Raw genomic sequence first — 25,170 nt, 5'->3', positions numbered from 1 at the left:
AGGGAAGAGTGTTTAGGGGAGGGCAGGTGAGGTAGGGGAGAGAGAAGGGGAGAGGAGAGAGGGACGGGGGAGAGAGGGGTTGGGGAGAAAAGAGAAGAGAGGGGGAGGAGAGAAAGAGTGGGGGGGAGAGCGAGAGAGGTGGGGTGAGGGAGAGAGAGGGAGGGGGGGAGAGAGCGGGAGGACAGAGAGAGAGAGAGAGGGGGGATGCGGAGAGAGAGAGAGAGAGAGGGGGGAGAGAGAGAGGGGGGGGGGGGAGAGAGGAGGGGGGAGGGGGGGGAGAGAGGGGGGAGGAGAGACAGAGGGGGATAGAGAGAGGGGGCCGCAAGGTGTATTTCAAAGCTCGCTTGCCTGCTGGTAAGGAATTGTGAGCGGCGCGACTGGCAGCGAGCGGCAGCTGTGAGCGCATGGGGGCGCCTCTGAGCGAGCGGGGGGTTGGAGTGGGCGGGCAGGCGAAGGAGTCCAGATGTGGGAGGCATAGCGTGAGCGTACTTGGAGCGGGGATTGGGGAGGGGGGGGGAGGGAGTGGAGGAGAGCGGGGCTGCCAAATGAAGAGAGAGAGAGAGAAGCGGCTTGGATTGGTCGGCATCTGGGCATTGTGACGTCAGCAGCTGGTAAAAGCTGTTTAGATGTTAAAAATTGAGTTTTGTTTGATTTTCGTGATCAATTTTACTCACAATCTGGGGAAATAATTGACCAAGGAGTGGATGTGCGAATGTACAAGTAAAATCGCTAGCGAAATGGTAAAAATCTCAGCGTTTTTGCGTCTTGTTTTCGCAGAGTAACGAATCAAAGGCAAAAATAATGACATACACCTACACACACAGAGTTTTAAAAGTATATAGATGGATGTGCTGAAGCGAGCTGGATGCTGCCATAATGTCTTTGCTCCTCGCTGCAAACTGCACAGAATTTTCAATGTGCAGGGGCACTGTTTTCCGCGAGTTACGTGGCACACGCAGGGTTCTGGATTTAAGCCGTTGAACACGTGATCGTCAAGCTGCATGCTCCACTGGGCTCCTTCAAGTTCTACAACATGGCGGCGGTCGTTATCGCAGGGCGGGCAAGGACAAGTGCAGTGGAAAAGTGTTTGTGGCGGCCGTCACAGGATAACCTCCCCTCTGTCTGTCATGCTGGTGGGTGGACTTACCCTCATGGAAGCCACAATCGGCCAGTCCTTCACCGTCCTCAGATCGTTCTGGGCCTCTCTCGGGTCCATGCCGGCCGCAGCCTAGCTCAGACCCGGTGCCTGGTGGGGAGGATTCGGCTCTACAACCTGGGTCGGTGCTGCTTCTACCCCCTCCCTATCTACCCCCTCCCCTGGGCAGAGAAAGAGAGGGGGGTTGGAGAGGGGAGGGGATGGAGAGGGAGAGGAGGGGGGGAGAGGAGAGGGGGAGAGGGAGGTGAAGGAAGGAGGAGGAGGGGCCCTACCCCTCTGTCCCCTACCTCTCTGCCCCCCCCCCCCCCCCCCCACCTCTCTGCCCCCTACCTCTATAAGGAGTGGTGAATATTGGGACCTATGGGTGAGTGGTGATTGCGTTCGGAAACCAGCCGTCCCTGTGACGCTGCGCCCCCCCCCCCCCTCCCTCTCCACCCACCCCCCCCTACTCTAGCCGCGCCTGCGCAGTCGGGGGTTATGCAAGAGTGGATAGGGCGGGGGATGGGGTAAAAGGAGCGAATGAATAATATTAATATTCAAGGGGGGGTTAGTGTGTGTTGGGGGTGGTTAGTGTGTGTGTGAGGCCCCCCTTGCAACCGCGCGTTGAGGGGACGGGACCCAACAGGTCCCCCTTGGTCTAGTGTAAAACTATCATCTTGGATGTTTATGTCGTCCGTGTGTCCTCCGTATTTATTTGTGTGTTTGATTGTGTTTCACATCTCCTCGAAAACCCAATGCGCAAACGGTGAAAATTTTACATATTCCGGTAGAAATTTACCTCATTATGTCAAAAATCCCATCTGAAAATTTGATTCATTATTTTCCGTGTTATATCTTGAAATTCTTCACAAATCTGACATTTTATAAAAATCTAACAAGCTGATGACGTCACAATTGCTCCTCTCGCTCAGTGTCTGCCATCCAAAGGGCACCGCCCTGCACGAGGCCCAGCCGCCCCTCCTCCTCCTCTCCCCCTCATCTCCTCCCCCCTACCCTCTCTCCCTCCTCCCTCCCCCCTCTCTCCACCTCCTCTCTCACCCTCCCTCTCCCCCCTCTGCCCCCCCTCCGCACTACACCCCCCCTCCTCTTCTTCCCTGCACCCCCCCTCCCCTACCCCTCCTCTCTACCCCCCTCCTCTCTACCCTCTTCCTCTCTCCCCTCAACTCTCTATCCCCCCCTCCCTCCCGCGTCCCCTCCCCCTCCTTTCTCCCCCGCCCTCCCACCCCCACCCCTCTACTCCCTTTGTGTGTGTGTGGGGGGTGGTTAGTGTGTGTGTGTGCAGATGCAGCCCACCCCCCCCCCCCCCCCCCCCCACTCCCCCCGTATCAATGAGCAGGAGATGTAAAATGAAAATGATTGGCTAAAGTACCAAAAGTATCAAGAGGACAAACCTATAAGATTGTGATTGATTCAGGACGCGGGACTGGAATGCACAGCCTGAGGTAGATTTTAAGGCAGATTCAATAGCAATATCCAAAAGAGAACTGGATAAGTTTCTGAAAGTTACAAACTTAAAGAAGGCTGGATAAGACTTGAGATTGCAGATTCTTGATTAGTTTGGGTGTCAGGGGTTATTGGGATGAGGGAGGAGAATGGGGTTGAGTGGGAAAGATAGATCAGTCAAGATTGAATGGCGGTGTCAACTTGATGGGCCAAAGGGCCTAATTCTGCTGAAGAACTTGTGAACTTTTAAGGGGAACTATTTGCATGGACCAGGCAGATGGAATGCCTCCTTCCATATTGCTACCATTCTGCCTGGAGCTAACCCCAAGACAAATGACCAGCTGTGGCCAACAGTAAGTGCAAGAGCCAGTCTGAAGCATTGTCATGTAATGGGTTGGTGTTGTGTACAGTTCAAGGTGTGGAGTGTCTTCTGAAGCTTGCTGCAGGGGCGAGGTGGTGAGGGCAGGCCAAGCAACAAGGGTTGAAATGATGGAGGACATGAATTGAACCCTATGCTGCACATCGGACTTAAGTCAGCCTGTGTGCCGTGTGAAAAGATTTACGGATCTGGTTGTCATGGATACATTGCCAAGGCAGTGTGAAAACCGGCAGCAGAGTAATGATCGAGATGGCTTCGTTGTGCATGTTTGTGTAAGTAACTCGTTTGACTTGATTTTCTCTGCTTTCAACGTAGCTGATAACCTAATGCCGGTGTTTGCCTTACTTTACAACCGTAGTCTTTGATGCCAACCGTTCAATAGTAAATTGTAAAGAAACAATAATATTCATATAGACCAGCAAATCATTGTGGCACGAAAGAATGCTGTTTAGCTTACATTAATACTCATGGGTAATATTAATGCTCACTGCTCGTAGCAATGATCACAGCATAAATGCTCTTATTCCTCAAGCCAAATAGACAAGCTGACCTTGAGCTCGGAAACGACAACTGCATTCTCTGTAAGTAATATATAAGGGAAAAGGAAGGGCACTGTTTAAAATTCATCGCTATTAATAGCTTCAGGATTGAAATATTATAATGCATTACCAACAGTATTTGATAAACATTACCCTGCATTTGACTGTTCATTTGACTGGAGTGAAGTATAATTTGTTTAAGTAAGTGAAAATGTGTTGAATATTTAGAGAAAATCTTGAAAAGAATTATCCTGAGCCATTATTGTTGGCAATGAAAAAGCCACACGAGATACCAAGCAAAAAGGTTTCATAAGATTCAGCATTAAAGTGTTTTTTTGTGTGATTTAATCTGTATAAAAAATGTTCCATTGTTATTTTTCACAGATTTTATGCTCATTATATTCTTCCAAGTGCTCTGGTCCATCAGTTTTCAAAAGGATTCATGGGATTCGAAACGATAGAACAGCATTTCCCTTAACCCGTGCATTCGATAGGCATCCTTTGTCTTATTTCTCAAATAAATCTTTCACCCGTTTCATGTACGTCTGCTCTTCATTCGGATTTCATTTTTCATTCTATTTTTAATGTAGTACAGACATGTAGCATTTGGCTCATGCCGATACGACTGAACCATCCAGGTTCCTGTGACTGCTCGCACGGCCCTGGGTCATTCCCGACTTCCTGGCCCCCGTGTCTACCATCATGTTTCATTTTGTGATACATGATGTTATAAGATGTGGGAAACAAAGAGAATAACCCTCAAGTCCAGTCCACCATTCAACAAAATCATGGCTCATCTTCTACCTAACACAATTTTCTTCATATGTTGCCACGTATCTTGATTCTATTAATGTGCATCAAACTATTGATCTATATTCAAATTAACTCATTGATTGAGTCTTCAGGGAGACAAAAGAAACTGCAGATGCTGGAATGTTGAGCAAAACACAAGGTGCTGGAGGAATTCAAAAGGCCAGACAGCATCTGTGGAGGGAATGGATAAGCGATGTTTCGGGTTAGGACACTAATTTTGGACTTTCCATTCCCTTCAGATTGTATCTGGCCCGTGGAGATCCTCCAGCACTTGGTGTTTTGACTGAGTCTTCATATTCCTTTAGGGTATAGAATTCCAGGTACAATCTATGGAGGGAATGGACATCTCAAGAAAGGTCCTAACCCGAAACATCACTTATACATTCTCTCCACAGATGCTGCCTGACCTGTTGAGTTCCACCAGCATTTGGTATTTTGTTCTGAGTGAAGAAATCCTCCATATTTCACACCAAAATGGTCATTATTCTGAAACCATGACCTCTTGTTCATTTCTCTTTGGTCAGTAAAAAGATCCACTGTAGAGTTCTCCACGAATTTTGTACATTTCCTTTAAATGTCCACTATTTTTATATTTTCACTACTTAACAGTAAAGACTAGTGAATATGAGACAAGGGTACAAAAGTCAAATCCATTTCCACTCCTCTCTGCAACCCAACCCAACTTCCCAGCCTCCATCCATTTTTTAATTATCTATATTACTAAAAGTCTGATCTTGACCACTTCCTGTTGTGCTGTATATTGATTTTAGAAAAAATGTTGCCACTTATGGATGTGTCCTTCATCCTTATAAACTCCAGTGAATACAAGCCCAGTCTTTTCAATCTTTCCTCATATGACAGTCCCGCTATCCCAGGGATCAATCTCGTGTACCTACGCTGCACTGCCTCAATTGAGACCAAAACTGTACGCAATACTTCAGATGTGGTCTTACCAGAGCCATATACAACTGCAGAAGAACCTCTCTACTATACTGAAATCCTCTTGTTGTGAAGGCTAACATTCCATTAGCTTTCTTCACTGCCTGCTGTACTTGCATGCCAACCTTCAGTGACCGGTGTACAAGGACACCCAGATCTTGCTGTACCTTCCCTTTGCCTAACTTAACCCCATTGAGATAATAATCTGCCCCTTTGTTTTTGCCACCAAAGTGGATAACCTCACATTTATCTATATTATACCGCATCTGCCACACATCTGCCCACTCACTCAACCTGTCCAGGTCACCCTGCAACCTCCTAACATCCTCTTCACAGTTCACACTGCCACCCAGCTTTGTGTCATCTGCAAACTTGCTAGTGTTGCTCCTAATTCCATCTTCCAAATCATTAATATATATGGTAAACAGTTGCGGCCCCAACGCCAAGCCTTGTGGCACTCCACTCCACTTTTGAAAGTGCTAAAGCAAGCTGCATTGCCTTTGATTTTGAAGGTGCTAAAGCAAGTTGCCTTTGGTTTTGAAAGTGCTAAAGCAAGCTGCTTTGCCTTTGGTTTTGAAAGTGCAAAAGCAAGCTGCCTTGCCTAATTAGAGCTGCCTTGCTTCTATATAATTAAAAGTCTAATCTTGATCACTTCCTGTTTGCACTTTATATTGATTTTAGAAAAAAAAACGCTACCACGTACGGCTGTGATTTTTGGCCATTTTACTCAGTCCCCCTATGCTCATCAGGTGCTGAAGATTATCGATGAAAAATAAAAGTTATTAGTGTTTTAAAAAATGTTGAGATTCTCTCTCCTGAAAGCAACGCCCCTTCCGGAGGGACTATAAAACCCGGAAGTGTGGAGGTGCCTCAGTTCTCTGCAAGATGGGGGATGTAAATTGTATGACACTGTACTTGAATTTGGTGCCCTTGCACCCTGCTTGAAATGGAATTTCAAGGAATAGCCGTGAGTCAACTGCGAGCCCACCAGCCGTGAGTGAGTGAGCTGCCAGCACAACAGGCTTGAGTGACTGAGCCGCCAGCCCAAGAATCCATTCGACCCACAATGTCCATTCTAGCCCTCTGGAAACAGTCCCTTCAGCGCATAACACCCATACTAGTGCTCCAGAAAGTCCCCGTTGGGGGGGGCCGTGTGATGCTGGGACCCAACGGGTCCAACTTAGTTTAGTACCTCATAAATTCTGATATTGACACAAAACCATGCAAACTAGTCAACATGTAATGATACCTTTGTGTCAGTATTAAAAAAAACCCTGTAGATTCAAGAAACAATAATATGACTGATAAAGCATTCTTCAAAATAGTTATGTCAATAGTATTTGTCAGAAACCATAACGAGCACTGAGCAAAAGCCAATGCAAGAAAAATTCTGGCATTTTTAGTCCAGAAAATTTGAACAATGAATCATCTTTTGGAAGAAACATTTAGTTTTGTGGTGATCAATCAAATTCTATTAGCTTCCTGTTTCATCTTCCACCGCAGTTTCTGCAAAGATCATTTTAGCCTGCAGCATCTTCAGAGTTGCAATTCTGCCAGACAGCACGAGGCATGACTTAACTGGAGCAAACTGATCTCCGCTTGTTTCACTTTCTTGCTGGAATACTGGAAACACAGACTTTCGCAATTGCTCAACAAAAGCCAGAAAGAGCTATCAAGAGCTATTTTGCTATCAATTCATTTGCAGACATAATTCTTTATTAAGATGGCTAATTGTCTAATTGTCGTGTTGCCGTACATCATTTACCAAAGTAAAAAGTCTGAAAAAACATTACACATTGTAATTTAATTTATTTCTTTTATATTTTTCATAGTTTGTTTTTGAATGTATAATCATTTACAGTAAAGTGACATAGAAACATCGAAGATAGACACAAAGTACTGGAGTAACTCAGCAGGTCAGGCAACATTTCTGGAGTAAAGGAATAGGTGATGTGTCATGTCGAGACCCTTCTTCAAACAAAAAAAGAATCAAAATTTCCTTTATTCGGGATAAAAGATATGTACAGAATAAGAACTTGCAAAATTCCCGACATTCTCCACGGCTGCACGTACATACATTTGTTAGCGTTCTATTTGATAGTGTTCCCTTTATAGAGACCCTTCTTCAGACTACATAGATTATCAGATTAAGGAGGAAATGATTAAAATCAAATGACAGGGTGCTTGTAATTTATTCCCGTTTGTAGCAAGGATTGGGAGAAGCACATAGGCTAACTATTGAGTTAAGTTAAGTGAAATTGGCATATTAAGAGGTCCATCCTTCCTAATTAAGACACTGCATTCAGTTAATAGTGTTATTATTTATTTGCCTAGTTGGGTAATTAGTGGTTCATTGCTTCTGAACATACATTGCTCCAAGCTACACACGTGCCATGACCTGTAATACTAAGTGTATTTCCAAAGTGTACTTTCCCCAATTTCCAAAGTGTACTTTCTATGAGACAGCAATTCATTTAGTTTCAAGGGCTTTTACTCTATTTGATTTATAGCATATAGGTTGTAAGAATTGGTGTCTACGTGAATATGCAAGAAATGGAAAGATATACAGTTCACATGCAGGCAGAGGAGATTAGTTTAACATAATAATAATAATAATAATAATAAGTTTATTTATATAGCACATTTATAGTCAATTTTCATTGACCCCAAAGTGGTTTACATAATTTAAAAATCAGTTCCATACAAAGCATAAAGATGGGTTAACAAAATAATAAAATACATAAACAGGACACAACATGTAACATAAACATCCACCACAGCATTCATCACTGTGGTGGAAGGCACAAAAAATGTTGGCATCATGTTGAGCGCAGACATTAATGGACTGAAGGGCCTGTTTTTAGGTTGTGCTGTTCTATATTCACCAAAGAAAAGGATCACAAATGCTATGAGTGAGAAAGTTGCTGAGTTTGTGGCCGAGATAAAACAGAGAAAGATGTGATATTCTAAAGAAGCCCAGTATGGAAACAGTGCTCTGTAAAATGGTTGCTTAGTCCACGTTCAATTTCTCCAATGTAGAGATGCCACACAGCAAGCATCAAACGCAGTAGCCAAGGTTGGAAGGGATGCAGGTGAACCTCTGCCTCAAATGAAAGGGCTATTTAAGTGCATGGATAGTGGTAAGCAGGATTGGGTAGGGACAGGCGTTGCACCTCCTACGGTTTCAGAAGGAGCTGTAGGGAAGATTGCCAGTTGGAATGAGTGGACCAGGAGTAGTGAAGAGAGTGGTCCTGGTGGAAACCAGAGAGGGGAAGAGAGGAAGATGAGACTGGTGGTGGGATTTCATTGGATCTGGTGGGAATGGTATATTGGATGATATGTATTGGATATGGAGGCTGGGAGGGTGATAGAGTCAATGGCGGGGAGTTCTTGAGATCTTGGGCAGAACTGTCCCCAAATCAAGCTAAGTTGCAATCTGACATATATGCTTTCTTTAATACATATGAAGGAATTTGTAAGTCACTGGAGACATGCTAAATTTCTATTTCCTGAGGAAGTAGAGGTGCTGAGGTGGTTGTGACTTCAATGTGTTTGGTCCACGACAGTTCATTAGTGGAATTAACTCCAAGGAAAGTTCTCAACCATTTCCACATTGGCACCATTGATGCTGTTGGGGCATGTGCCTGACCACGCTTCCTGAAATCGATAACTAGCTCCTTCATCTTTCTGACATTGAGGGAGGGGTTGTTGTCCTGACACCATATTATTAAGTTCCTTAAATCCTTACTGTACTCCATCTCCTCACTGTTTATGATTTAGCCCACCACAGTGGTGTAATCTGCAAACTTGTAGATGGAGTAGGAGCCAAATTTGGCCGCACAGTCATGACTATATAGGGAGTAGCTGAGATCGCGCCCTCCCGGGGCAACCGTGTTGAGAATGATTGTGGAGGAAGTGTTGTCATCTATCCTCACTGTGGTCTGTTGGTCAAAAAGTCAAAGATCCAGTGACAGAATGGGATGCCGACTCCCAGATCTAGGAGTTTGGAGATATTTGGATGAGATTATGATGTTGAAGGCAGAGCCACAGTCGATGAATAGGAGTTTAACGTAGGAGTCCTTGCTGTCTAGGTGTTCCAGAGATGAGTTTCGGGTAAGGGAGATAGTATATGCTGTGGACCTGCTGTAACAGCCATGAGACAGAGCATAAGAAGGAAATCGAGAACCTTGTGTCCTGGTGTTGAGTAACAACCTTTCTCTCAATGTCAGCGAGACAAAGGAGATAGTGATCGACTTCAGGAAGCGAAGAGGTACACATACCCCAGTTTGCATTGAAGGAAGATTGGCGCCGAAGTAGAAATGGTTGAAAACTTCAAATTCCTAGGAGTCAATATCACCAACAACTTCCCTTGAACCACCCATATTGAAACAACGACCAAGAAAGCACACCAACACCTCTACTTTCTTACAAGGCTTAGGAAGTTTGGCATGTCTCCGACAACTCTCACCGACTTCTGCAGATGCACCATAGAAAGCATTTTATCAGGATGCATCACAGCTTGGTTTGGGAACAGCTCCATCCAAGACCGCAAGAAATTGCAGCGTCAACCTCCCTTCTATTGTCTCCATTTATACCTCACGCTGCCTCGGCATGGTCAGCAGCATAATCAAGGACGAGTCGCACCCTGGCCACTCCCTCTCCCATCAGGCAAAAGGTATAGGAGTGTGAAAATGCACACCACCAGATTCAGGGATAGTTTCTTCCGAGCTGTTATCAGCCAACTGGATCATCCTACCACAACCAGAGAGCAGTGCTGAACAACCGTCTACCACTTTGGTGACCCTCGGACTATCCTAGATCCGTTGATCGGACTTTGCTGGCTTTACCTTACATCCCTTATCATGTATCTATACACTGTAAATGGCGTTCTGCTGACTGGATAGTAGGCAACATAAGCTTTTCACTGTACCTCGGTGACATGTGACAATAAACTAAACTAAACTAGTGCAATGGCTCAAGGGTGGCAGGGAGGCTGGAGTTAATGTGCATCATCACCAGTCTCTCGAAGCACATAATCATGGTGGAGGTCAAATCCAATGGATGATTGTCATTAAGGCACACTATCTTACTTTTCTTTAGCGTCGGGATCATGGTGGTCATCCTGAAGCAGGTGGGGACCTTGGAATGGTATAGCTGGAGACTAAATGTGTAAGGAGGAACTACAGATGCTGGTTTAAACTGAAGACTGAAGAGTTACTGGAGTAACTCAACAGGTTACTCCAGCCTTTTGTGTCAGTTAGAGGTTCTAAGATGTCTGTAAATAGCTCTGCCAGCTGGTCTGCATAGGACCCAGGGATGTGGTGGACTCAGCCCAGTTAATCACAGAAGGAGCCCTCCCCACCATTGGAAGCATCTGTATGGGTCCTGTATGAAGAATTTATGCATAATTTATGTTTTTGTGTGTTTTTTAAATCTATGTGCATGTGACGTTGCTGAAAACGAGTTTTTTTTTTAATACCTATACCTCGTTAAATGTGCACATGACAATATTGACTTGATTGCTCTGTTTGCAAACTGGCCGTCACATTTCCCACAGTACAGAGATATCTCTACTTCAAAAGAATATCACGTTGTTTTGAGATATCAGAGACTGTGGATGCTGGAATCTGGAGCTGGAGATAAACTGTTGGAAGAACTCGGCAGGATACACAACCGCTGTGGAAGCAAAAGAATGATTTATGTATCAGGCATTTTATGTCTTGACCCAAATTGCAATCCTAAGACTCCACAGATACTATGTGACCTGCTCAATTCTTCCAGCAGTTTGTCATTGGCTTTAAAGTGCTGAAGTACTGTATGGGATGGAAGGACGGTATGCGTGGAAGGCAACAGGGGAAATGGGAAACAGGGCAGGATAAAAGGGAAATGAGTGACTTTGGGGCATGAATTGGGTGTACTAAAGAGGGGAAAGGAGCAGGATGACCAGAAATGTGGGAGATAGTGGAAGAAATTAGTGTGTTCCACGTCAGTTGGATGAAGGATAATAACCATATAACCATATAACAATTACAGCACGGAAACAGGCCATCTCGACCCTTCTAGTCCGTGCCGAACACATAATCTCCCCTAGTCCCATATACCTGCGCTCAGACCATAACCCTCCATTCCCTTCCCATCCATATAACTGTCCAATTTATTTTTAAATGATAAAAACGAACCTGCCTCCACCACCTTCACTGGAAGCTCATTCCACACAGATACCACTCTCTGAGTAAAGAAGTTCCCCCTCATGTTACCCCTAAACTTCAGTCCCTTAATTCTCATGTCATGTCCCCTTGTTTGAATCTTCCCTACTCTCAGTGGGAAAAACTTTTCCACGTCAACTCTGTCTATCCCTCTCATCATTTTATAATACACAATAAAACACAAGATATTTTTTTATACTCAATATTTACATTTATTTAACAGGCAGAGTAGCTTAACCGTAACACCAGAGAATTCAAAATATGTTAACTTATTTGTTCACAAAATGTTGGGACTGCTGGCAAGGGCAACATTTACTACACATCCATGACTGTTCTTTAAATGGATTGGGTTTTTTTTCAACTGAGGCACTGTCATTGGTGAGGTCCAGTGAACTAATGGTTGTGATTTATGTTCCTGGTCATAGAAAATCGGTGCAGGAGGTGGTCATTTGGCCCTTCGAGCCAGCACCACCATTCATTGTGATCATGGCTGATCATCCACAATCTGAGGTGGATAATCAGCCATGATCATATTGAATGGCGGTGCAGGCTCGAAGAGCCGAATGGCCTACTCCTGCACCTATTTTCTATGTTTCTATGTCTAATCAGTAACCCGTGCCTGCCTTCTCCCCATATCCCTTGATTATTTTATTCTTTCACTTTTAGATACATTATCAATGGCAGAGAAAATGGTTCATATGCCTCCAGCCACTGTTACCGATCTGCCTTCTGATACCATACAACACAAATCTGAAGTTGAAGTGGAGGACTGGGTCGGGTTAATCCAGTAAATAATTATGACTGCGGTGAGTACATGTCTTCAAACTATCTTCATTATTGCTACTTTGTTCATGGGTCATTAGTTTAGACTTCAGACTATAGAGATACAGTGTGGAAACACACCTTTCAACCCACTGCTGCGCTGATCAGTGATCACCCCGTACACTGGCACTTTCATACACGCTAGGGACAATTTTTACAATGTATAGAAGCCAGTTAACCTATAAGTCTTTAGAGTGTGTGAGGAAATTGGAGCACCCAGAGAAAATCCACGTGGTCACGGAGAACATACAAGCTCCATACAGACAGCACCTGTAGTCAGGATCAAACTTGTGTCTCTGCTGGCATAAGGTAGCAACTCTATCGCTGCGCCAAGAAGTTCAAAAGAGATTTGTTGGAAGGCGCTTGGCACAAAACAGTTTCCCCTGAATGTTATAAGTGTATAAAACTTGTTTGGTAAAGTAAATCGCATAGTATTTCATTAGGGCATGTCAGTACTAAACAGAGAGAGGGAGGGAAGAATTACTACAAAAATACCTAGAAGAACAATAACCATATCCAATAAGCACAAAAACAAATTTATTGCAGCTGCCATAATCCACCTCAATGATCAATCTCTGGGACATTAATGGATAAACAATCAGTGTTGTTGTGAGGAGCCGTGTGTGGGACATTCAGCTAAGTATAGAACCACTGCGGTTAAAAACTAACGACCCCGCCGCGCTCTCATTTCTTTGACTATCTCTCACCCTTCCCATCATCCGGCTCCTTTCCCTCCTTTGATCTTCCATCCCAAAGTCCCTCATTTACCTTTTAATCCTCTTAAGGATAAAACATTTTAAGGTTAAGATTTCAATTGATTAGGGAGGGAGGCCACCGTTGCTGGGAATCCAGTCTTCTAAACGATTTGTTAAACAGGAAGCTCTTCGCCAGGATCTTATGAAATATGAATAGTATTTCTGCCTCCACCATGTCCCAGACCTGCATGATCTCCCGAGTGAAAAAAATACCCCTTCAAATCTGCTCTAAATAAATCTCTGTAGAATTATGAGAGATACAAATAGGACACAGTCAGAACCTTTTTCCCCCAAGGTGGAAATGTCAAATATTAGAGGGCATAGCTTTAAGGTGAGAGGGGCAAAGTTTACAGAAAATGTGTGGGTCAAATTTTATACACAAACAGTGGTTGGTGCCCGAAACATGCTGCCAGGGACTGTAGTGGAGACAGATACAATTGTGGCGTTTAAGAGCCTTTTGGATGGGCACATGGATATACAGGGAAAGGAGGGACATGAATTATGTGCAGGAAAACATTAGTTTAACTTGGCATCATGTTCCGCTCGTTCCATTATCATTGTTCAGGTCTTTTCCAGGCCGATCTTGTAGAATATCAACACAATGCGGTCAGCGGCAGCTGTGGTGACGTCTGCTGTGAATATTACCTGGCATGGTGGATATATTTAGCATTTCCTTCTTATTTCAGATCTCTAACCACAGAAGTTGTTATGTTTTATTGTCTGGAATAACATAGTCATACTGATACAGTGTGGAAACAGGCCCTTCGGCCCAACTTGCCCACAGCGGCCAACGCGTTCCAGCTACACTAGTCCCACCTGCCTGCGCTTGTTCCATATCCCTCCAAACCTGACCTCTCCATGTACCAGTCTAATTGTTTCCAAAACGGCAGGATAGTCCCAGCCTCAACTACCTTCTCTGGCACCTTGTTCCATACACCCACCACCCTCTGTGTGGAAAAAATTACCCCTCGGGTTCCTTTTATATCTTTTCCCCTTCACCTTGAACCTATGTTCTCTGGTCCTCGATTCCCCTACTTTCGGCAAGAATCTCTGTGCATCTACCCGACTTAATCCCTCATGATTTTGTACACCTCTATAAGATCACCCCTCATCCTCCTGCGCTCCAAGGAATGGAGACCCAGCCGACTCAACCTCTCCCTACAGCCCACACCCTCTAGTCCTGGCAACATCCTTGTAAATCTTTTCTGAACCCTTTCAAGCTTGACAATATCTTTTCCTGTAACATGGAGCCCAGAACTGACCACAATATTCTAAACGCAGTCTCACCAACGTCTTATAGAACTGTAACATGACCTCCCAACTTCGATACACAATATACTGACTGATGAAGGCCAATGTGCCAAAAGTCTTTTTGAGCACTTTATTTACATGCAAACTTCATACTGGCTGCACAAAATGGAAAGTAAATGTTTGGAGGGATATGTGGCATGGGTACGAGTCTATGCCATTAAACCTATGCGTAAATCTATATCTGAATGTGGGGTTGTCTAAGGAATGGGTTTCAAAGCTGCTGAATCTTTCCACAACACAAGGAACTGCAGATAGTCATACAGCATGGAAACAGGCCCCTCACCCCAACTTGCTCACAACAGCCAACATGTCCCATCTACTAGTCCCAGCTGCCTGCGTTTGGCCCATATCCTACTAAACCTTTATCCAATCCATGTGCCTATCTAAATGTTTCTCAACTGTTGTGATAGTACCTGGCTCAACTACCTCCTCTGGCAGCTCGTTCTGTACACTCACCACCCTGTTATTGAATCTCTCAGGTTCCTATTAAATCTTTAATGACAGAATCTTGAGCAAAACACAAAATGCTGGAGTAACCGTGGGTCAGACAGCATCTGTGGAGGGTCTTATAACTAATGAACATGGGGGAATTGACAAGCAACATTTCGGGTCAGGGACCTTTCAAAATCATTCTGGCAGTCCGGTGGCACCATTACAGATCGGCCTTGCCTGGAATGGGTGCTGCCTGCCAGGACTAGAAGATACCACTGGAACAAGGGTGGAAGGCGAGGGGATGGGACAGGAAAGGATGGGAGTGGAACGAGAGGAAAAAATAAGGGGAAAGGATGTAAGGGGAGGGGGAAATGGAGAGGATATAATTGGAGGGGATGCAAGGGGTGGGATGTGAGGATGGAGCGAAGAGATGGGTGGGATGAGTGGATATAAGTACAGGGGGTGTATGGTTTGGGCGGGGGGAGTTAAGGGGATGTAACGGATGGGATGAGGTAGTGGTGGGCATGTAAAGGATGGGTGGGGCGATTGGAGGTGATGTTAGGGATGTACGGTGGGAGCGGAGGAGTGAAGGGGGTGGGGTGAGGGAGTGGAGGTCATGTAAGGGGAGGGGATGGGGAGTGGAAGGGATGCAAGGAATGGGTGGGGGAGTGGAAGGGATGGGGTAGTGGAGGGGGGGGATGGGATTAGTCGAGGGGATGTAAGGGATGGGTGGGGGAGTGAGGGGATGTAAGAGATGTGATGGGGGAGTGGAGGGATATAAAGGATAGGGCGAGGGAGGGATGTGGGAGTGGGGCGGATGTGAGGGTGGAAAGGATAGGGAGAGGGAATGGGGGAGTGGGGGATGCAAGTGCAGGAATGGAGTGGAGTGGAGTAGTGGGGAATGGGGGGGAGTGGAAGGGAGGGGAGTGCAAGAATGGGGGCAGGGGAGGGAGTCGATGTAAGGGGCAGGGAATGTTACAGGGAAGGGGGGGTGGTGTAAGGGGGGGGCGGGGGGGGGTGTAAGGGGGGCAGGAGGTGGAGTATGGGGGGGAAGAGGGGGTGGTGTAAGGGGGGAGAGGGGGGGTGTAAGGGGGTGGTGTAAGGGGGGAGAGGGGGTGGTGTAAGGGGGGAGAGGAGGGGGTGGTGTAAGGGGGAGAGGGGGGTGGTGTAAGGGGGGGAGAGGGGGGGTGGTGTAAGGGGGAGAGAGGGTGGTGGTGTAAGGGGGAGAGGGGGTGGTAAGGGGGGGGGAGAGGGGGGGGGAGGGTGGTGTAAGGGGGGGAGAGGGGTGGTGTAAGGGGGGGAGAGGGAGGTGGTGTAAGGGGGGGAGAGGGGTGGTGTAAGGGGGGAAGGGGGGTGGTGTAAGGGGGGAGAGGGGGTGGTGGTGGGAGAGGGGGGTGAGGGGGGAGGGGGTGTAAGGGGGGGGGGGTGGTGTAAGGGGGGGAGGGGGGTGGTGTAAGGGGGGGAGGGGGGTGGTGTAAGGGGGGGAGAGGGGGTGGTGTAAGGGGGGGAGAGGGGGTGGTGTAAGGGGGAGAGGGGGGTGGTGTAAGGGGGGGAGAGGGGGTGGTGTAAGGGGGGGTAGAGGGGGTGGTGTAAGGGGGGGAGAGGGGGTGGTGTAAGGGGGGAGAGGGGGTGGTTGGTGTAAGGGGGGAGAGGGGGTGGTGTAAGGGGGGGAGAGGGTGGTGGTGTAAGGGGGAGAGGGGGTGGTGTAAGGGGGAGAGGGGGTGGTGGTGTAAGGGGGGAGAGGGGGTGGTGTAAGGGGGGAGAGGGGGGGGGTGTAAGGGGGGGAGAGGGGGTGGTAAGGGGGAGAGGAGGGGGTGGTGTAAGGTGGAGGGGGGGTGGTGTAAGGGGGAGAGGGGGGGGTGTAAGGGGGGGAGGGGGTGGTGTAAGGGGGGAGAGAGGGGGTGGTGTAAGGGGGGGAGGGGGGGTGTAGGGGGAGGGGGGTGGTGTAAGGGGGAGAGAGGGGGTTGGGTGTAAGGGGGGAGAGGAGGTGGTTGGTGTAAGGGGGGAGAGGGGGTGGTGTAAGGGGGGAGAGGAGCTCTGTGCGGGGTGGATGGACATGGAGGGGACAGAGGAAGCAGCCGGTCGGCGACGTTGCTGCTGCAGCCGCATATCAGCTGATCGCCATCGTGTCGTCCCGCCCCCACCCTGTCAACCCACGCCCCCATCGCCGGGTGTTCACCCTCCCCTGTGCCCCAGGCGCTGCACTACAAGACACGCCGCTGAGCTGCACGGCCCCGACACGACCATGACACGGCCCCGACACGACCATTACCGGGACCACAGGCGCCTCCACGACACGACCCCGACACGACCATGACACGGCCCCGACACGAACATGACACGGCCCCGACACGACCGTGACACGGCCCCGACACGACCGTGACACGGCCCCGACACGACCCCGACACGACCATTACCGGGACCACAGGCGCCTCCATGACACGGCCCCGACACGACCCCGACACGGCCCCGACACGAACATGACACGGCCCCGACACGACCATGACACGACCCCGACACGACCCCGACACGACCCATGACACGGCCCCGACACGACCATGACACGGCCATGACTCGACCATGACACGACCCCGACACGACCATGACACGGCCCCGACACGAACATGACACGGCCCCCCCGACACGACCATTACGGGGACCACAGGCGCCTCCATGACCCGACCCCGACACGACCATGACACGGCCCCCGAAGACACGACCATGACACGACCCCGACACGACCATGACACGACCATGACACGACCATGACACGACCCCGACACGACCATAACCGGGACCACAGGCGCCTCCATGACGACGGTTGACCGACGATGATCAGCAGCACCCGCCCACTCCGCTCCGCTCCGCCCGCTGATTGGCTGGGAAGCGGCGCGAGGGGCCGGGACCGGGCTTCACTATTGGTTCCCCCGAGCGTCAATCACAAGCAACATCCGGAGCGGCAGCGCGGTGGTACCAAAACCGTGTTTTAAAGCAATTTCACCTTAGGTTATCACCGTTGGGAGCCGCCTCGCCACCATCTGTCATTAGGTTTGCGTGTTTGCCGTCTTAAAAACCCGCACATAGCCGTTTAAAGTTGTTTAATGTGTGGTTTTACAGCAAGGTGAACCCGCCCCCTTGTTCTGATTGGTGGGGGCGCGGCCTGTCCCGGGCGCTGATTGGATGAAGGGGGTGTCAGTCACCTTCCGTTTCCGGTGGAGGGCGGGTGCGTGGTCGATGGGGCGGTGACGGAGGCGGTGACGGAGGGTAATGGCCGGCGGGCCCGTGGCCACCCAGCGGGCTGCTGCTGCTGCTGCTGCTGCTTAACTCATCCTATACATCTGCTGCAGCTTGACGGCGGCGGCGGGGACCGGCCCGACCCAGCGATGGACAGCGAGCCGGTGGTCAACGGTTACCATGGCGGCGGCGCGAGTCAGGAGGGTGAAGACCAGTGCAGGGCCGCGGACCGGCCGCCGGCTCCCCTCCCTCCACACAAGCCGGCGCCGGGATCCGGCCTCCAACCGGGCCGAGCGGCTGGAGGCAAGGACACGGTGCCGGGCAACAGCAGCAGCAACAGCAACAACCGGCAGCCGCAACAACAACAACAACAACAGCAACAGCAGCGCCGGGAATCGGCCAAGAAGAACAGACCCCGTGAGTGTCGAGGGACCGGCGCCTGGGTCGTGGGACTGAGTGATTGAGGGTGGGGGAGGGAATCCTCAGGGACTGTGGGTGGGTGTTTGGGGTGACTGTGGGTGGGTGTTTGGGGTGACTGTGGGTGTTTGGGGTGACTGGGGTGGGTGTTTGGGGTGACTGTGGGTGGGTGTTTGGGGTGACTGTGGGTGGGTGTTTGGGGTGACTGTGAGTGGGTGTTTGGGGTGACTGTGGGTGGGTTGGGGGTGACTGTGGGTGGGTGTTGAGGTGACTGTGGGTGGTGTTTGTGGGTGACTGTGGGTGTTTCAGGTGACTGTGGGTGGGTGTTTGGGGTGACTGGGGTGGGTGTTTGGGGTGACTGTGGGTGTTGGGGTGGGTGGGTTTTGGGGTGACTGTGGGTGGGTGTTTGAGGTGACTGTGGGTGGGTGTTTGGGGTGACTGTGGGTGGGTGTTTGAGGTGACTGTGGGTGGGGTGTTTGAGGTGACTGTGAGGTGGGTGGGTTTGGGGGTGACTGTGGGTGTGGGTGTTTGGGGTGACTGGGTGGGTGTTTGGGGTGACTGTGGGTGGGTGTTTGGGGTGACTGGGGTGGGTGGGTGTTGGGGTGGGTGGGTGTGGGTGTTTGGGGTGACTGTGGGTGTTTGGGGTGACTGGGTGGGCGTTCAGGTTAACGAAGGGCCGGTTCAAGGTGGGTGGGTGCCCGTGAGTGGGATCTTGGGTCTTGGGTGCCCGAGTTTGTGGGGGGGTGGGGGCTGGTACAGGTGTCTGTGGTGCCTGGACGCGAGTTGTTCAATGGCAGCTGGGTTGCTGTGGGTTGGGGTCCTGGGTGTATGAGGTGGGGGTGGTACATGGAATACATGGAGGTCGGGTACCCGTGGGTGGATGTGCATGGAGCCTGTTCTATGGGGTCTGTGGATGTTCAGGGGAGGGGGGTCCGGGATGCCCAGGTTGCTTGAGTGGGGTGAGGTGATGTAGGTGGGTGTTCGTGGTGCTGGTGGGTGGGTGCCCGGGGGTAGGGCCCGATGTGCCTGAGTTAGACAAAAATGCTGGAGAAACTTGGCGGGTGAGGCAGCATCTATGGAGCGAAGGAATCGGTGACGTTTCGGGTCGAGAGCCTTCTTCAGGTGTGTCTGAGGTGGTGGTTCAGGGTGGCGGGATGCCCAGGCATGGGGGTGAGTTTGGTGTGTGGGGTTGGTTTGCTGGGGAGACTGAATGGGTGATGAGAGAGGGGTGGTGGAGGGTCTTGATGCCACATATGAATTTATTTCAGTTTACTGTCCCTCTTACTCATAAATTCCAATTATTTTGTTCAGGCAGTCTAAAAGCACATCAGGGATAAGTGCTCCATCATCTTTGTTTTAAAAAAAAAATGTTTTTGGAGTAGTTATCTTGCATTTCACTGTGTGATATGGGGGGGGGGGGGGGGGGGGTTTGTTCTTGTTTTGTTACTGGAATAATAATTTTGATACCCATATTTAAGGATGTGGAAGCAGACGTTCAAAACCATTGAAGCCTGGGGAATTTTGAAGATCAAAACATAGTGCAGGAGGAACTCAGCAGGTCAGGCATCTGGGGAGGGAAGGACAGGTGCTGTTATGAACCTTGATTCTTCAACAGACTAGATTTAATCTACAGTCAATAATGTCTTAATTATGTAGGAAGTTGAGTGAGGAAAGCTGATTAATAGTAATAATCTCAATTTTCTTATGGTGTTTAGTGAAGAAAATCTATGTTCAATTGATAAGACCAGGCATATGGGGTATGTCATTGGGAATAAAGGTAATGTTTCCTAATGTAAAGGGTTGTAAATGGTCAGAAATCTGTCTCCGTAGTCATTTTATATCAGCTGTGTTGGATTTTTGATCTCAAATTATAGTAAAGATGAAATGGGCAGAAACGCATTCTTGAAGCTCAGATTGCTTAGTTGCTTGTAATTCCAACAACCCGGGTTTTATGCTAACTCCCAGTACTCTGAGAAGTTTGCACTTTTCACCTGTGTGCTCATGTTTATCCCATATCCGAACGATGGACTGGTTGTTGGGGTGATTTACAGCAGCTAAATAACCGAACTGTTGGTTGGTGTGGGAGATTTGGGGTTGAATTGATGAGCATGTGCGAGAGACCAGCATGGAAAGAATGGGTGGTTAAAATGAGATTGCTCTGACAACCTAACAACCTATGTCCTACGGTCCTTAATTCACCTACTCTGGACAAGAGAGTGTGCATCTACCCGATCTATTCCTCTCATGTTTTTATACAGCTCTATAAGATCACCCCTCATCCTCCTGTGTTCCAGGGAATAGAGTCCCAGCCTAGTTAACCTCTCCCTAGACCCTCTAGTCCTGGAAACATCCTCATGAATCTTCTCTGTACCCTTGTGTAGGAAAGAACTGCAGATGCTGGTTTAAATCGAAGTAGACAAAAAAATGATGGATTAACTCAGCGGGACAGGCAGCATCTCTGGAGAAAAGGAATGGGTGATGTCGCGACCTGAAACGTCACCTATTACATAGAAACATAGAAATTAGGTGCAGGAGTAGGCCATTCGGCCCTTCGAGCCTGCACCGCCATTCAATATGATCATGGCTGATCATCCAACTCAGTATCCTGTACCTGCCTTCTCTCCATACCCCCTGATCCCTTTAGCCACAAGGGCCACATCTAACTCCCTCTTAAATATAGCCAATGAACTGGCCTCAACTACCTTCTATGGCAGAGAATTCCAGAAATTCACCACTGTCTGTGTGAAAAATGATTTCTTCATCGCGGTCCTAAAAGATTTCCCCCCTTATCCTTAAACTGTGACCCCTTGTTCTGGACTTCCCCAACATCAGGAACAATCTTCCTGCATCTAGCTTGTACAACCCCATAAGAATGTTGTAAGTTTCTATAAGATCCCCCCTCAATCTTCTAAATTCTAGCGAGTAAAAGCCAAGTCTATACAGTCTTTCTTCATATGAAAGACTTGACATCCCAGGAATCAGTCTGGTGAACCTTCTCTGTACTCCCTCTTTGGCAAGAATGTCTTTCCTCAGATTAGGAGACCAAAACTGTACGTAATTCTCCAGGTGTGGTCTCACCAAGGCCTTCCACAACTGCAGTAGGACCTCCCTGTTCCTATACTCAAATCCTTTTGCTATAAATGCTAAAATACCATTCGCTTTCTTCACTGCTTGCTGCACCTGCATGCCTACTTTCAATGACTGGTGTACCAACACACTCGGGTCTCTTTACATCTCCCCTTTTCCTAATCGGCCACCATTCAGATAATAGTCTACTTTCCTGTTTTTGCCACCAAAGTGGATAACCTCACATTTATCCACATTATACTGCATCTGCCATGCTTTTGCCCATTCACCCAGCCTATCCAAGTCACCTTGCTGTCCTCCTAGCATCCTCCTCACAGCTAACACTGCCCCCCAGCTTCGTATCATCCGCAAACTTGGAGATGTTGCATTCAATTCCCTCGTCCAAATCATTAATATATATTGTAAATAGCTGGGGTCGCAGCACTGAGCCTTGCGGTACCCCACTAGTCACTGCCTGCCATTTTGAAAAGGACCCGTTTACTCCTACGCTTTGCTTCCTGTCTGCCAGCCAGTTCTCTATCCACATCAATACTGAACCCCCAATACCGTGTGCTTTAAGTTTGTATACTAATCTCTTATGTGGGACCTTGTTGAAAGTCTTCTGAAAGTCCAGATATAACACATCCACTGGTTCTCCCTTATCCACTCCACTAATGACATCCTTGAAAATGTTTTATAACATTCGTCAGACATGATTTACCTTTCATAAATCCATGTTGACTTTGTCCAATGATTTCTCCACTTTCCAAATGTGCTGCTATCCCATCTTGACTTATTCTAGCAGTTTATCCACTACTGATGTTAGACTAACTGGTCTGTAATTCCCTGTTTTCTCTCTCCCTCCCTTTTTAATAAGCGGGGTTACATTAGCTCCCCTCCAATCCTCAGGAACTACTCCAGAATCTAAAGAGTTTTGAAAAATTATCACTAATGCATCCACATTTAAGAAACCTCCAGTTTAAATTCCATTTGGAATATTTTGGAGGACCAAGAAACCAAGAAAAGCCCTTTCCTGTTTTTGCCACCAAAGTGGATAACCTCACATTTATCCACATTATACTGCATCTGCCATGCTTTTGCCCATTCACCCAGCCTATCCAAGTCACCTTGCTGTCCTCCTAGCATCCTTATACAATTATCTTGAAAGGTGGCCCTTTTTGATTTTTGCCGTGGTTTTGTCTGCCTGCCACTTTTACTTTTCACCTTGCTACCTACTGCTTCTACCCTCATTTTACACCCCTCTGTCTCTTCGCTCACACATTTAAGAAACCTCCAGTTTAAATTCCATTTGGAATATTTTGGAGGACCAAGAAACCAAGAAAAGCCCTTTCCCTTTAACTCCATCCTCGACTATCCCATTTGACACCCCCACCCCTCCTTATTCAGATTAAAACCACCCGTGTAGCAGTGGCAAACCTGCCTGTCAGATTTATTATCTGTATGGTGTACCCTTTCCAGCTTGACAACATATTTTCTGTAATATGGTGGCCAGAACTGTGCACAATATCCTCACGTCTTATACAACTGCAACCTAACTTCCCAACTTATATACTCATGTATAACAGAAAACACTGAAATGCACTGTCTTGTTAAAGCAGCATCTCAAGGGAGAAAGAGAAATGGCACAAAGGTCTGAAACGTTAATTGTTTTTATCAAGATGATACTTGAGTTCCTGACAATTTCTACCTTTTTCTGTTTTATTCCGGTGATAGAACAGTAATTGCCAGCTAGAATGTGCCAGTAGGTTTACAATTTGTCGTGCTTGCTGATCCAAATACCCATGTTTCCAAATTTTACAATATTTGTCTGTGACCCATTCTAGATATTGCTTTGATATGGGAATATTTTTTTTTTCATTGTTTGAATGTTTGAATCTAATTTCATCCTAAATAAGTTTTCCAACATTTGCAATTGAATGGGCTATTCCGTGTGATTAAAATTTAAGTACATCAAAACTATGATGAGCAGGTTGGTGATCCATAACACAATATTGTCATTTTCAATTTTATTTTCATTACCTGGGCTCGTTTTGAAATCTTTGTTCATATATTATTCAGAATGAATCCTGTTTTTTGTTGAATGGCTGGCTGAAATGTAAAAATTAATTCCTGTTGTAAATTATGTTCAATACATGTCCATTATCAGATCTCCCTGTAGTGTAATCAGTTAACGTTTGTAAAATGGAAAAATTAATTCCTGTTGTGAATTATGTTCAATACATGTCCATTATCAGATCTCCCTGTAGTGTAATCAGTTAACGTTTGAGCAATTTTGAATTCACTTCATGGTAGTTCATACATTGCTGTAAAGTTAATTCTGACTTCAGTTTTCCATTCATTTTTGTCAACAATTATGATTATTAAGCACAAGGGAATGCAATAGACATCATTACATGGAATCTAATGCGTGAAAATGGATAAATCTTTGTGTAATTGATAAAATGGGGGTGTTGGAGCAAGGTTGGAAAGAGTGGAAGGAAGACATTTTCTTCACTGTCTTTGGAATTTCATGAACTTAGAATCTTTACCCTTTAGTATTTCAGCTAAAAACACTAGAGCATATATTTTCTAATTTTCGTTTGTTTTACAATTTTACCAAGTCAATTAACCTACAAACCTGTACATATTTGGCGTGTGGTTGAAAACCGGAGATCCAGAAAAAACACAAGTAGGTCAGGGGGAGAATGTACAAACAGCACACGTGGTAAGGATTGAACTGGGATCTCTGATGCTGTAAGGCAGCAACTCTACTGTTCTGCTGCCCTATGACCAGCCATTTTATTTTTCATTATACTTACCTTTTGGGCATTTTTCAAGAAATATGTACAAACTCTCACCTGAGTACATACTGAAGCCTCTTAATTTGCCTTCAATAATATAAATAACAGTCACTAGAATTGATGAAATGAATAATCTTAGCACATAGTATGGTGTGTGGATATTTTACATTACCAAAAACAAAATATGCAATTTCCATAGATTTCTGCAAAGATTCATCAGACAAGTATTAAGGATGATGAATTTGGTGCATGAAGCAGGATCAAGTAGACTGTCTACATTCTGAATCTGTAAATATATCTCAAAGTTATTTTTTTTGCTGAGCGGTCCACTCATTGAGCAACTTCAACTCCACGAAGATCAAAAGATCGAAGGTGAAGGGATTATTATAGGAATTATGGGGTCAAGCTATGATGGTCTTTGAGGTTCATGAGGTATGTTTCACTCCTCGTGTGAGGGGGTGTGTTTCACCTTTAATTGCTGGTAACTCAATTGTATTGGTGCTATTTCCAATACTAGTGGAGACTTAATTTCCTCACTGCCAACTAGCATGGCGGCACAGTGATAGAGTTGCTGCCTTACAACGCCAGAGACCCAGGTGCGATCCTGACTGTGGGTGCTTGTCTGTACGGAGTTTGTATGTTCTCCCCGTGACCTGCGTGGGATTTCTCCGGGACCATAAGTGATAGGAATAGAATTTGGCCAATCAAGCCTACTCTGCCATTTAATCATGGCTGATCTATCTCTCCCTCGTAACCCCATTCTTCTCCCTTCTCGCAGTAACCTCCGACACCGTATTAATCAAAAATCTATCTATCTCTGCCATAAATATATCCACTGATTTGCATTGAAACATAGA

At 47.1% G+C, this 25,170-nt stretch overlaps 1 protein-coding gene across 2 annotated transcripts in view; it reads left to right on the top strand.

Annotated features, from left to right (window-relative positions):
• Positions 1-12,139: 12,139 nt before the first annotated feature.
• LOC129703299 (pantothenate kinase 2, mitochondrial-like) overlaps positions 12,140-25,170 on the top strand; it is a 33,175-nt gene continuing 20,144 nt past the window's right edge. Inside the window, exon 1 of one of the 2 annotated variants that reach the window (XM_055645689.1) lies at positions 12,140-12,281. Coding sequence is in view for 1 of the 2 variants with exons in the window: in XM_055645762.1 (XP_055501737.1) it covers positions 18,179-18,446 (268 nt within the window). In the remaining variant the exon portion in view is untranslated. Of the gene's footprint in view, positions 12,282-17,983; positions 18,447-25,170 lie in introns of those variants that run through there. The other variant, XM_055645762.1, reaches the window with a different exon arrangement.

The sequence above is a fragment of the Leucoraja erinacea genome, chromosome 1 (genome assembly GCF_028641065.1).
Source record: "Leucoraja erinacea ecotype New England chromosome 1, Leri_hhj_1, whole genome shotgun sequence".
Classification (NCBI taxonomy): domain Eukaryota; kingdom Metazoa; phylum Chordata; class Chondrichthyes; order Rajiformes; family Rajidae; genus Leucoraja; species Leucoraja erinaceus.
The sequence above is the reverse complement of the archived record's forward strand: the minus strand, read 5'-3'. Positions and strand labels throughout refer to the sequence as shown.